The sequence below is a fragment of the Watersipora subatra genome, chromosome 2 (assembly GCF_963576615.1).
Source record: "Watersipora subatra chromosome 2, tzWatSuba1.1, whole genome shotgun sequence".
NCBI lineage: Eukaryota > Metazoa > Bryozoa > Gymnolaemata > Cheilostomatida > Watersiporidae > Watersipora > Watersipora subatra.
The window spans coordinates 66,824,784-66,838,317 of NC_088709.1; the positions used below are offsets into that span (position 1 = coordinate 66,824,784).

The 13,534-nt window shown below is 35.3% G+C and overlaps 2 protein-coding genes across 2 annotated transcripts in view; both read right to left on the reverse strand.

Annotated features, from left to right (window-relative positions):
* Window positions 1-5,832, reverse strand: part of LOC137388936 (1-phosphatidylinositol 4,5-bisphosphate phosphodiesterase delta-1-like) — an 85,754-nt gene extending 79,922 nt beyond the window's left edge. Inside the window, exons 1-2 of the mRNA XM_068075439.1 lie at window positions 5,731-5,832; window positions 643-862 (exon numbers count right to left, since the gene is read on the reverse strand). The gene's annotated coding sequence lies outside the window, so the exon portion shown is untranslated. The remainder of the gene's footprint in view (window positions 1-642; window positions 863-5,730) is intronic.
* Window positions 5,833-10,141: 4,309 nt separating this feature from the next.
* LOC137387135 (E3 ubiquitin-protein ligase UBR4-like) overlaps window positions 10,142-13,534 on the reverse strand; it is a 40,373-nt gene continuing 36,980 nt past the window's right edge. The window contains exons 39-42 of the mRNA XM_068073449.1: window positions 12,800-12,995; window positions 12,528-12,653; window positions 11,955-12,108; window positions 10,142-10,556 (exon numbers count right to left, since the gene is read on the reverse strand). Of these exons, the coding sequence (XP_067929550.1) occupies window positions 10,492-10,556; window positions 11,955-12,108; window positions 12,528-12,653; window positions 12,800-12,995 (541 nt within the window). The 3' untranslated portion in view covers window positions 10,142-10,491. The remainder of the gene's footprint in view (window positions 10,557-11,954; window positions 12,109-12,527; window positions 12,654-12,799; window positions 12,996-13,534) is intronic.

A 13,534-nucleotide genomic window follows, 5' to 3' on the forward strand; every position in this document is an offset into this window, starting at 1 on the left:
GAAATACAAACTATTTACTCTATTTGATTTGTATTTTTTTCATTGAGCTCTACAAGCGTAGAGTTTCAATGTAATCTTTTATTATATTATCTTATATCATATTATATTAATAATCTTCTAATATAATATTCTATTTAAAAATGTGCTATTCTAAGCGCTTTCAATATTAATGGAAAGTAGTTAATACAGCTTTAGATCAGGGCATCTGCTTGTATGTACAAGGTTCGGCTTCTAAAGGTTAAAACTTCTTGCCACAGGACTTTGTCTCCAAAACACAGCATACAGTCATACAGTCAGCTCATTGTAACACAAAACATCTTAGAAGTAGTGCATACGACAAGTGATCGCACTCAACCTAGGACAGTAGAGTGTGACTAGCATGCATTTCTTCGTAAGATTTGAAAGGTCATTTTTTAGGTTGATCAGTTCTCAGCTTTCCGGCAATTTTTGAAAAAAGATTTCTAGTCAAATTATCTGTATTTTGTAAAAAATTTAAATGTCCAAAACAAGTCGCAAATCAGGTTTTTATGACAAATATTTGCTCGTAAGACCATATAGATTCCTTTGCAAAATGTTTCAAACAATATAGTTGGCATATTTATATCATCCTACTTACCAAGAGAATTTTCAATATTAACTTACCTTGTTGAGAAACTTGCAGTCAGCTCAGCAATCACTGTTACCAAAGTTACAAACAACAACCTGCCCAGCCCCCTCCTTCCTATAACCGAGCGTTTGTCACGTAATGTTAACAGACTCTTTCTGCTTATCCGGAGGAGCTATCTCTTTCATAGCCTTGAGTAGTAGGGGCGTATTAAAGAGACCAACTGCAGACTATGTTGTCATATGGTGAGATGGATATCTACGCAGATAAGATAAACTTCATTCGCACGCAAAGCAATCGGAGCTTGATCTGTATTTATAATGATCAGGTCTTTCGGTCACATGTGATGACTTCATAAACACATTTGTCATATGTTGAGGTTGTCGTAGAGAGGAGAGTGATATGCATTAAATCGTTTTGACAGTTTACATGTGGACATAGAAAATAGGCAATAGATGACAGCTAATTTAACCCAAATAGAAACTGCAGAATTCTTGGGCGTACTGCTAATCGCTACGAATGAGTAATAGGTGACAGATAGGTACCGGCTAAAGGATATTTGACAAGCGTAGGCAGTGTTTGCTTGTTGGATCGTGGGCTGATATGTTGAAAACATGACACCACATAAATTTCAACACCTATTTGAATTTGGTTAATTATTTATGGAGCCTCTCACTTTATATTGCGAAGGAGGCAAAAGGAACTATTTTTCATTCGGTCAACTAAATTCCATAAATTAAAGTAGTAGATATAGTATAGCTATTGCTTACTTTAAGCAAGCAAATGTCATAGTCAACAATGCTGCAGTGACCATATCAGAACTCTACCAGAACAAAAGAAAAGGAATTTTCAAGACACTCGTTGTAGGGCACCAGTAGAAGACCTGCCACACAAGAAAGTTATGGCCAGCTTTAGTAACGGAGATCCCAACTTTACTTGCTGGCAGAGGTTAAACTCTTTTGTCAGCCCCACCAATAATCTTTTTCGGAATAAAACCCAACTTTGGTTTTCACAGGTCAGGCGTTCTGAGCCACGAGGTTACAAAAGCTAATATTTAAGGGCACTGCTGTTCAACGAAGAGCAGCATTGTTTGATAGTTGAAGAGACAAATCATGCTTGCTAACCTTGTCTCCACAAACACTTAATAAATTCCAAAAGTTGGTATTCAAACAAAAATTTCTCTAAGCCATTGCTCTAAGTTGTCCATAGACCGAGGTATATGCTTATCAGTCAGTTTGTAGGTTGGTAAAAGTATTTAGCCTGATTTCTTTGGTTGCCGCCAACATGGCCCAACTTATGCTAAACTAAGCTAACACCACCAACCTGAAATCTCCTTAGCAAACCTTAAAACAAAAAGTGTTACTATGTATATGACTATTTATAGAGCTATTTGCTATAGATCTATAGACTATATCTATATGCTATTTATAGAGAAATGAAGCCACGGTCTATGACTGAAATTTTAATACTTCTCTAGCAAACCGATTTGATAACATGCAAAGTTGCGATGTTTGTAAGTCATCACTCTAAACCAAGATTTTTTTGTACTCAGGTAAAACAATCCTATTATTAAAAAAATAAGAACCCGTGTAAACATTATTGATGTGAACATGAAGGACCTCTTTCAAAAATTTATTGACATAAAAACCGCTACTGTATACATTTATAAAAATCATCTTTATTAAAAAGGTTACAGATTGTCACATCCAAATCTATTATTATCAGTTTTCCTTATCTTTGATCGCGTATATGCTTAGGCTGTGGTAACCGATTTATTCAAATCTATAGTGTAGGGCACTACTAGAGATCTCAGATCACTAGCCAGTAAAAGCATGGAACAACTCAAACATACATGTAGATAGAAGAGATTGTTACACAGCTGATGATCAACATTGATCGAACTTCTAGAGATCGACGTCGCTAAAGTTATGATACTTGTCAGTTGATCAGCACACGTCAAAAGATTAACCTTTATAAATTCGTGCAATGATGTCCAACTCTGTGCAGTTTCATGAAGTAATTATTGTATCAGTCAATTGATTTGTGCCCAAATCAATTGCATAAATTGATTTGTGCCCAAATCAATTGCATAAATTGATTTGGGTACAAATCATACTTACTACTCAATTTGTTTAATTTAATTGTTTGTCGAAACTTTTTATCACTGGAGTAATATTCCCATGTGCTCACAAATTACCTGCTATATTTATTGTATTGCAATGCTAAATCTATTTTTAGATCCAACTTGGTTGATTTTTTAGTTCTGTCTCTCTTCCAAGATCAACATGATCGATCTTATAAATTCCATCCACTAGCATTATTCAAATCGCTGCCAACCTGTGCTGATGTTATGAGAGTCTTTTGCAGTATTATTACCAATCTTGAAATGATTTAACCTTTTTCGCTGAACAGCGCAGTTGCTCATAAGTTATTGCCTTAGGGCACTTTGCACCCATTCACTCGATTCACAAAATCAACTGTTTTAAGTTCATTAGATGGCACTTCTATTTGGCGCCGTTGATAAATGTCGATGTATCCACGGCAGTAGCAGTCATATTCGAACAGGTGGAGGTTAGGGTATTCACTGTAGTGATCATGTCTAAACAGGTGAAAGTTCATATCATGAACCAGTGTTTACTTAATAGGTAGTATTTATTCTCTATTTTTAGTTCTAACATTTGTCAAACCATTTTATTACCAGAAAACTGTTAGCCATCTCTAATGCTTTGTTACCCTCATAGCACTTCTTTGACGCAACTACATGTAGGTCAACTTTTCCGAAGTGTCTTTTTACCATGAGTAATATTTTCTTGAAAATAATGATCTTTACAATTGTGTCAAATCGACTTTTACCAATATTTTTGCATTATATTTCATCGTCAATATATGCTTCTATTTTACCAATCTTCAAAGTATCGGCCTTTCATTAATCAACTTTGTATCACGTACAGTCATTCATAGACATACAATTGTGTGCAGCTGTTGGGGTTGAACAACTGAGAGCTATCTAGACTAGGTATTACTTCACACATGCATAGTAAAGCTAAAAAGCTGTATACACAGCTACAAAGTATTCAAAAGGATTGAAGCAAATTTGAACTTCATAATGGCTTTAACACATTTTTGTTGTTCAGCGGTGCAGTTGCTTGAAATAATATCCCATTGCTATTTAGTAATACTGGAAATTAGCAAAGAAATTCATTAGAGAGCATAGTCTGCAAAAAGAATTAGAGGAAATTAAAATTAATAAATCTATATACTGAATGGTAGGTATAAATAGCTAACAAAATCAATTATTGATAAGCAGGATCCGTTACATGAGAAAAGGTAAGAATAACTAAACAAAAGTCGACACCGAGTTCACAAACTTCTTACTAGTAGAATACAATATGGACGATAACTAGCAATTCCTCGCTTGTTTATTAACTATCTCCAGAGTCTTTGTGATCTAAGATTGCCATTTTATTGCTCTAAACTCTGCATTAGAAGGCCAAAAAGCTCCATTTACTATATCAATAAAGGCTTCCATAGATCTAAGCTCCTCGCTGACGCAGGCATACTTTCTCACGATAATTAGATTAAATCACTAGACTAGATTCTCGTACCAGAATATGGTGTATTCTACTTTAAGCTGCTCTAAGCTGGTATCCCTTTGTATCAAGAAATGATACAGAAAAAATTGAACATGTTCAAAAATTCTGCTTTAGGATTATGCTACCTGATATGGACAGATACAACAGCGTTTAAATAACCTTCGTGCTTAGGAGCTAAGTGTGTCTTTAGATATTTGCTGTTTAAAATACTCAAATTGTATCTCCATTGACCATCTATTACATTCCTACTTCCCCAAAAAGCTCCAACACCCAGTACTATACACCAACCTATTGCCAATTTACATTATAGAACAGTGTAATGCGAAAAGAGCTTTTCCTTTCAATTCACATAACTTCTTTTACTATCTTATGTTTTTGTTTCATAGTATAATTTCCTTAAATAGGCAGTGACCTGTGTGAAGAAAGTTCATATCTACCTATCTAGACTGAGTACCTACTCAACTTGTAAAAGACACTCCTTTTAACTTTTTCAGCTAGTGAGACCAAAGTTACCATAAAAGTAGTTCTACATAAATTTTTTTACTTAAATATGATTATTTTCACGTAAGGTTTGAAGACATGATTTATCTATGAAAGAGTTAACTTCACTTTATCACTCTTCATTATCACTTTATCACTTCATCACTCATTAACTTCACAATATAACCAATGGCTTGTTGTTTGTTTTTTGTACCACATAAGAGAAATGCAACCAGGCGCAGTTCGGAATGGGACAGGAAACAGCTTATCTGTGTAAGATTGAGAGTGTTAAAACACAATATAATCAGAAATGCAAGTAGAGCTATTCAAAAGTAGTATTCAAGTAGAACTATTCAAAACTATTGTTAACGGTGTCTATTACTGAGAGTGGACAGTGTTTGTGAGCACTCCTTCAAAGATCAAGAGCATAATGTCTGCTTAGTTTACTGCAATCAGAGGTTGTGTGCATTTTAATAACCATTGTTACACAAACAATGGTTCTGTGATCTTGGCTGAACATATCAGAGTTCAGTGGAGCTGGAGACAGCTGGAGACAGGCCCAGATGCAGAGAGCAATATGAGGGTAGATGTCATTTCTGCACCACCAGTAGCCTTAACTGGGAATAGAACCCCAACCTGTTGTTTACAGATCAGGTCTTCTAGACCACTAGGTCACGACCGCTCACTCTGACGAAGGATAAATTGTTGCTAAAAGGCTAATACTTTGTACAATTTATACAGCTAACGCTGAGACCTGTACAACTCAAGAAAGTCTACAATTTATGAGTCAATGAAATACTTAGCCTTTTAGCTTAAAAAACTCCATTTTAAGCCAACAAAAGATGAGTATCTTACCTGCTATCTATACAGCATCCTCTACTCTTTCAGACAAAAGACAATCTGATCATCATGTTTAGATGTTATATAGAAGAAACATAGCAACCATTTGTACAGAGGTCTATCAATCAATGCATAGCATTCAAACGCTATCAATTAAGCAAACATAGTCTAAACAAATTGAGATAGTTAGCTTCATATCCTTGCTACTCCTACCTGCAGCCGGAGTAATCGTCATGTGTGCGAGTGTTCGATGAGCAGCCGTACTAGCATCAATTATACTTGCTTTAGCGAGTTTTGTTTGGCCGTAAACTCAAACAGTAACTGAGGCGGTTCACACAAACAATGTAGCCTTAAAATATCTACTCTACGTGCATAAGGTATTTTGTTTGCACACGAGGTGCCTTTCAGGTCAATAGGCGATTAAATTGCCATCTGAGACATCTTCAAAGAATAAAAGGAATTTGTCACTATACATATAACTAACAAAGATTGGATTGCTTCATAACAAGTTGAGACTTGTAGGTGTGGTTTGATTTAGTAAAAGTTAAAGAACAAGGAAAGTTTGTCGGTTTGATATGTATAATGCAAATGATAGCAAGCATCTCATGCCAGCATGCATCAGTAACTTTACAATGAATATATTGAATGCAAACACTTGCCTACTGCAGCTGACTACATCCTAAAAATACTGCATTACTTTGTAGCAAAGCTACGGTCTGCTGTTTCCAGAATACAGTATATTGTAATAGTTTTGATCCATGTTGTCTATATAAATAATTTATGTCCAACTTTAAGTGCATATTTGAAAAACGCTAAACAAAATTGAAAAGTTTAATTGTGACACTCAAAGTTTAGTGGCGTCCCACAACGAAAGGAGAGGAAACCTAGAGCTTGTTGACAAATCTACTGAAGTTACTGCATGAAAAAAATTCAGAATTTGATAAAATCAAATTGCTTAACAAAATTGTCTAAATTGTTTAATGTTGTGTTCTTACCTGTCAATACATTAGTTCCTATCCTAACAAAAGCCACCTACAGCGTGCGTACAAACACATAGATATGAGCATCTCCTCTGTTTGTCTATGAGGAGGGGAACAAATAGATGAGGACACAAGCTAGTCTGTTGTCTATTTGACCACAGGATAATCAGGCACCGCCTGATTATCAACAGACCCTTTTGACTGTTTAGTCAAGGATATTACCTACATTCCACCAGTGCATAGCTCACTGTTTGTCATACAATATGGAAGAACCCCAAAGTTGATATGCAAGAGTACAAGATAACAATTTTAACACTACCTTGCGCTGTGTCAAGGTCATATAGTCTTGAGTAATAGATTGCTTGCTGTTTTACGTATTATCGAAGTGAAAACAGCAGCATGAACTCCATGTGAGTGCTTCAGAGAGTAAAAGTGACATCAGGCTATATGAACTTGCTTCTATGAACTCCATGAATTCTATGAGCCTCTATGAATTCCTTCTTGAACTACTTGAATCGGTGATATATTTAACCTTGTGCTCGCTGTGCATGGGTCGGGCCGGCGGGTGACTAAATTATTAACCTCCATGCAAATAGGGAAGGTGATCTGAATACCCATACGGAACCAAAAACGGCATATATATAAGAGCACTCCGCTACACCAGAGATGTACCATTGCAGCGACTAGAGGGCAAGGTCCGCAAACTAATTGTCGATCGGCCAGCTATTTTAGCAGGATAGAAATGCTAGCATGTTTTGAAATGTCCCGTGTCAGCTGAATACTATATCCTTCCTGTCGAGAGAGTGAATCTGGTGCAGCAAAGGCTAGAAATTCCTTCAGCATTTGCATGCAGCTCTATGGAATAAATGGTAAAAATACCATAGATATAAGAAAGGGTTTATTATATCTATGAAAAATACATACCATAGCCACTGCATATAATCTTTTTTATACAGACAGACTATACAGACGTTTTGAAAGAGATCCAAGTTAATACATTCATTGCATACCTAACTACCGGTGTTGCTAGCCATAAGATCCAAATTGGAAATCAGTTTCAACAGAATAAAAATCAATTTTTATGCCGTTTAATCATCTGAAACAAAGTAACTCATATATGATATCAAGCTTCTACAAACCAAGTACAATACATGTTACATTTGCCTACAACCTTTACTATATAATAATAATAACAGTGTTTGTCCGAGGCCGCGTTTAGAGAATGAGATTGACAATCGCTTTTGCCAATCGCCCACTTTTCGAAATTCCAGATCAACTGTGCTGATACATTTTTTTCGGTGCTTTATCACCGAGAAAAAAGCACCGAGGCACGCCTGCTGACCTCTCGTATGCACTGAACTGGCCGGGTGCTCGCTTTTACCATAAGAAAAACTGCGTCCGTCTATAAGTCTGAAGCAACAGTTGGAGATCGGAGAAAAGATTGCATGGTGTTGGATTCTAACGCACAACTTTCAGCATGCTAGACCAACACTCTTAATAACTGTGACAATCGACTGCCTACGGACACTCAGGAATAATTGTACGCATAGTTATTACACCAAACAATCTCTCACAGCACACTAGACTGCCAGCAGACTAATTACTATAATAAACTGTTGCATTAATTTTTTAAATAATATAATTTATTATGTTTGTTAAGATATGCTAACAATTTGTTAGGATATGTTAACAATTTGTTTAGATATGTTAACAATTTGTTAAGATATGTTAACAATTTGTTAAGATATGTTAACAATTTGTTAAGATATGTTAACAATTTGTTAAGATATGTTAACAATTGGTTAAGATACTATTTTAACAAAATTGTATGTATTTTAAAACTTGAATAGAAATGTAGCCATACATAGGATGACGAAGAACTAGATTTCTATTTACAATGTGCTCACCAATTTAACTCGCGATTTTAATTTCATATTTGCTCAAAACAAACTTGCTAGCAATGCAATTTGGGAAGTAAAAACAGGCAAGCTTAATACTTTGATGTGGGAGGACTGATATCAGACGACAGGTCTTTGATGTAGCTTTTTTCATACACAAAACAAAGTGTTACTATGTGTATGAAGGTGCTATTTATGGAGAACTACTGCCACGGTCCATGACTGAAATTTTAATACTATTCTATAAGATTGACAATAATAACATGCAAAGTTGCTTAACCTAGACTTATGTATCATTTTCATAGAAGAATGTTTTACATCTTGTGACCAATAAATAAAAAATAAACGAATAAAAATATATTGCCATGTGATGTATTAAACATAAACACCAAAACAAATTTTTTTTCAAAAAAGACATGAGAATAATAAGTTTAGGTATACATCGTACCTTTTTGACAAAAGATTAAAAGAACTAGCAATACAATTGTTGAGTTTATCTTTTGGCATTGAAATACATTTTATGTGAAAAGGCAACATGCACATTTCGTTGGTACCAAAGGCGTTCGTTCACATTAAATGCTGTCATAGATTACTTTTGTTAAAATGAATACGATTGAGCAAAATGCGCCAGTCAATACAAAGGGAGCAGAGGGGCAGCATAAGCGACATCTTTTAAATAGTTTAACAGAGCTTTTATTAAAACCTATGAGTTATAGAATATTTAACTAAACTTTCGTTGTTCTGTCAGAAGCCATACATTCAGGAAATATTTGGAGAAACACTTTTAGGGTTTTGGATTTCCAGATCTTAAGTGTTATGACTACAATGTGAGCACAACTCCAACATATATTATCAAAAGTACTCAAACGCAAATTCAGCATTCCTAAATTTTGTGATAAAATGATAAAACTTAGATGCTATACATACAAGTAATCATAGGCAGAGTAGCATGTTATACCTTATATAATATACATACTAGTAATCATAGGTATTGTACCATGTTATACCTTACATGATATACTGTACATACCAGTAATCATAGGTTTTAGTATTTTAGTATAACTTAGATGATATACATACTGTACTAGTAATCATCGTTTTTCTGCTACAGTGCATATTAGTGGTGATAGAGAACTTGCGATGGTTAGGAGAACTAGCAATTGTTAAGGAACTAGCAATGACTAGGGAACTAGCAGTAGTTGGCAACCAGACCAAGTTATGAGCAAGATGTGTGAACTGAGTTTGTCAAGGGTAACACGACTCCATAAAAGTTGTTGCTTTATTATACATGATATTTTCTCACATAATTACGACTAGCATGAGGTTATTGCCTCTGACAAAGTATGATTTTATAGGATTTTCAATGAACTTTAATGGGATGTTATACTTTTTAAATGAATTATTTTATTTGTTAATTTTTAGTGCATTCAATTCATTTGCTATTTTGAAAAGATTAAGTTTGTTTGAGTTAGCATACTTCAACTCATTTTGTTTTTATTTGAATTCATTTCTTCCTAGGAAACAGATTCAATTCGGCTGCTCATTAAAATATAAAGACAATATGTCTGTGTTTCCTTTTGACTGTTCAATCCTCTTATGAAACAACCACAACGGGCACTGATCAGTAGACTATGTTAAAACTGCTTAATGATATCTATGTATTAACAGAGAGCGATTGTGCCTATTAACATGGTAAATAGGTAGATGTCCATGTCCCAACGAACCTAGACAATTTGAATTGCGCAGAGCAAGTATTTATTAAAGCAAATGATGAAAATAGCCCCAAAGTGCAGTACAGATAAGCTAGTATATTTATAGTGAAATTAACATGACAGCAATATTGACACAATAAAACACAATGCATGGTGCAACGAATCATTAATAGTTGTCAACTAAAAGAAAAGACAATCACGAGAAAGTAGACCAGACAACCACTTGAGAAGACAGTTACATCAAACACTGAATAAATGTTCTGCTGTAATGCTACTAGACGAAGAACTAAGTCGTCAAGGAACTCATACAAAGACTTTAGATAATCAAAGCCAAGCGTCATAGATTCATCAGTTCATGAAGATATTGTCAGGGTATTTCAACCCTTAAGGTATTGTAAGGAGTAGCTCCTTCAGCCATGTATCTGGGTCAGGAATCTCCCCAAGCAGACCTGAATACACAAGATTTATATGCATGACTAACAAACGATGGGACTAAAACGCAATGAATCGCTGAATATGCAACAATAAAGGAACTGTTATAGTTCAAAAACTCTGAAAAATGTTTGTAGTTAACATGAGTCTGATATACAATGAATCGAGTTAATCTGATATAGAATTGAGTCAATCTGATATAGTCAATCTGAATTGAGTTAACCTGACAGAATTGAGTTGATCTGACAGAATTGAGTTGATCTGATATAATTGAGTTGATCAAACAGACTTGAGTTGATCTAATGAAAAGTTGAGTTAATCTGATTTAAATAGAAATGAGTTAATTTGATATACGGCCAACTTGTGACTTAGGTAACAAATTCGTTTTGAGATTTGCATTGTACGTTGAAAACGCCGTATGTTGAATCAAATATTTGTTTATACATCTACATTGTATAAAACTAAGTGTACATTGTATAAACGCAGGCGTACATTGCATAAACGTAAGTGTATATTGTATAAAGCAGAGTAAAATGTAAAAACTTATACTATACATAAAAACTGAATTAGGTACCAAAAACAAAGAGGCTTTTATTGATACTTAACCATACAAAGAGATGAGTGGAGGTGTAAGCTCGACAACGCGTAGATTTAACGGCGACTAATAAAACTATGGCAAAGTGTTTTAGCTGACACTAAATAAAATTTAAATTAACCAAGTTCGTTATTTTTTATTCTTTTTCAATTTCTACCACTTTTCTTACTTTGACTTACAAAAGTGCGCTTTAAAAAAGTTCAAGCATCGCATGTTGGGAACTACATTGCATGTTGGGAACTACATTGCATGTTGGGAACTACATTGTATGTCAAGGCAAATAATTTTTCAAATATAATAACGACATTTCAGCATAATATGTCGAAGCATCAGCATGTTGACACTAATCCCAAATTGATGCTTGACTGTATTAATGATTGATTTACCAGGAGCCAACGTAAAATCATTGTTAGCAGTTCGATCAATTGCGCGTGGAGGAAAGAAGCCTTTCAACAGACTTTTCCTACCCATGTCTATTTATGAAGTGATTCCTATATTACATAATGGAAGTGGAGGTGGTTGAGTCAAGTTGGGTTGCAACAGCAAAGTTGTTGAAAAATAAGCCAGCCAAGATTTTCCACATTGACACAGAGCTAGATGCTGCACAAAAACGATTGGCCGAGTACCCAAAAACGTACCAAATGTGTTAGCTTGATATTCAAAGTTTAAAAACTAGAGGCTCAGAGTAAAACAATGATCAAGGTAACTGGTCTGCGAGAGAGCCGCTACAACGTATCTTAGTACAAGTCAATGATAGCGAGATGGAACCTATAGAGTTGACGTGACGGAGATAAAACAAAGACAAATAATTAAAACTGACCACAAACATCAAACATCTCAGCGAGGCTCTCGCATGGCAATAGTTCACTCTCATATCTGTTGACTATCTTCTCGCTGGACTCGGCTAGAGCCATGTCGTTATTACGAATGTAAGCCATAAGAGAGGTTTGCCAGTCTTTGTCTGTAGGTACATTCTGCAACAGACCAGACACTCAACTATCTTTATCCATTTAAAATGACCGAGACGAATACTAATGGTAGACGATGAGTAAGTTGTGATCGTAAGAGGTCTGCCAGTTGTCTGGGCAGTGCTCGACTGCAGATGTATGATTATAACCAGCCCATTGTTGTTAGAATCCACAAAACAAATGCGAATAAGGAATGGTTTTGTAAAGTCTAAATAAAGACTATATGCTATGATCGCAGTCTCAAGTCATGGACTTGAAACTTCGCGACTTGAGAGGTATCAAGGAATCAGGTATGACTAGAATACCAAGAGACAAACCACAACTAGACCACCTATATTTATTGACTGATTAGGCACATGAGAAAATTGTCTAAAATGAAACACTTACTTTCATAAAAAGTAAATAAATTGAAGAAAAAAATTAACCTTGAACATGATGTTAAAGATGGAGTCAACAAGGTCGAAGAGAATTAGCATGGGTTTGTAAACCGAGTAGGCCTGTGTTGTCTTATCCTTTAGCTTGTTACCACCAGAGTCTGCAGTCTTCCGTGCCTGCAACAGTAATAGTCAGAGTTCAACAGATAGCTCGATTAAATAGGGAAGCTAAATATGTCTAGACAATATAAAACTGACGCAACAGAAATTAATACCGTAACAAATCACGCTCATACACTCGGACTGACGCAATATCGATTTACCTGAGAAAGCGTTACTAAACGCTCGAGGAACACAAGTTTATTTTTGTTCCACTCGTCTCGTGACCAGAGGACAATAGACATGATCAGCCAATAGATTGGACCATCTACATCCCAGCAAGCTTCCACCCACTTAGCCTTGCCAAAGCCTATGAATGTTTGAAAGTTCTGTTCTTTAAGCTTGGCTGACCTGTTCTGCCTGAAAATACAAAATAAACTGTCTGCTTTATATGGATACCCAATCCTTTCATTCTCTCCTATTTTAGTCCCATAATAATGACAATCAATAGCTCACAGAATTTGAGTTCTTATCAAACCAGCTCGAATAACTGTTTCCACACACTGTTAAACGTCAAAGCTAAGGTAATAGATGAAACACATAATTAATAGATCTTGTAACTCTAACATGTCTGCGACTCTTCATGGAACAACATAAAAAAACTTATGAAACGTCGCAAAGCTTTCCTAATTAGTAAATCAGGGTTTGCCATAATCAGCTATGGCAACGAAACACAAGAGGTCACTGCCACCTGTTAATCTAGAACGTCAGACAGACAGCCTAGAAAAAGTCATACATGAAAAAGAACAGTCATACATGACTGTTTAATTTGATATGAGGGGACACCCGACTCATACCCACTATAGAAGTTAAATTCTAGTGACCATGCTATATGATGAATATCAAAAGCATTGATTCTAAAACTATCGTGACAAACAGTCGACACTAAAATAATATCT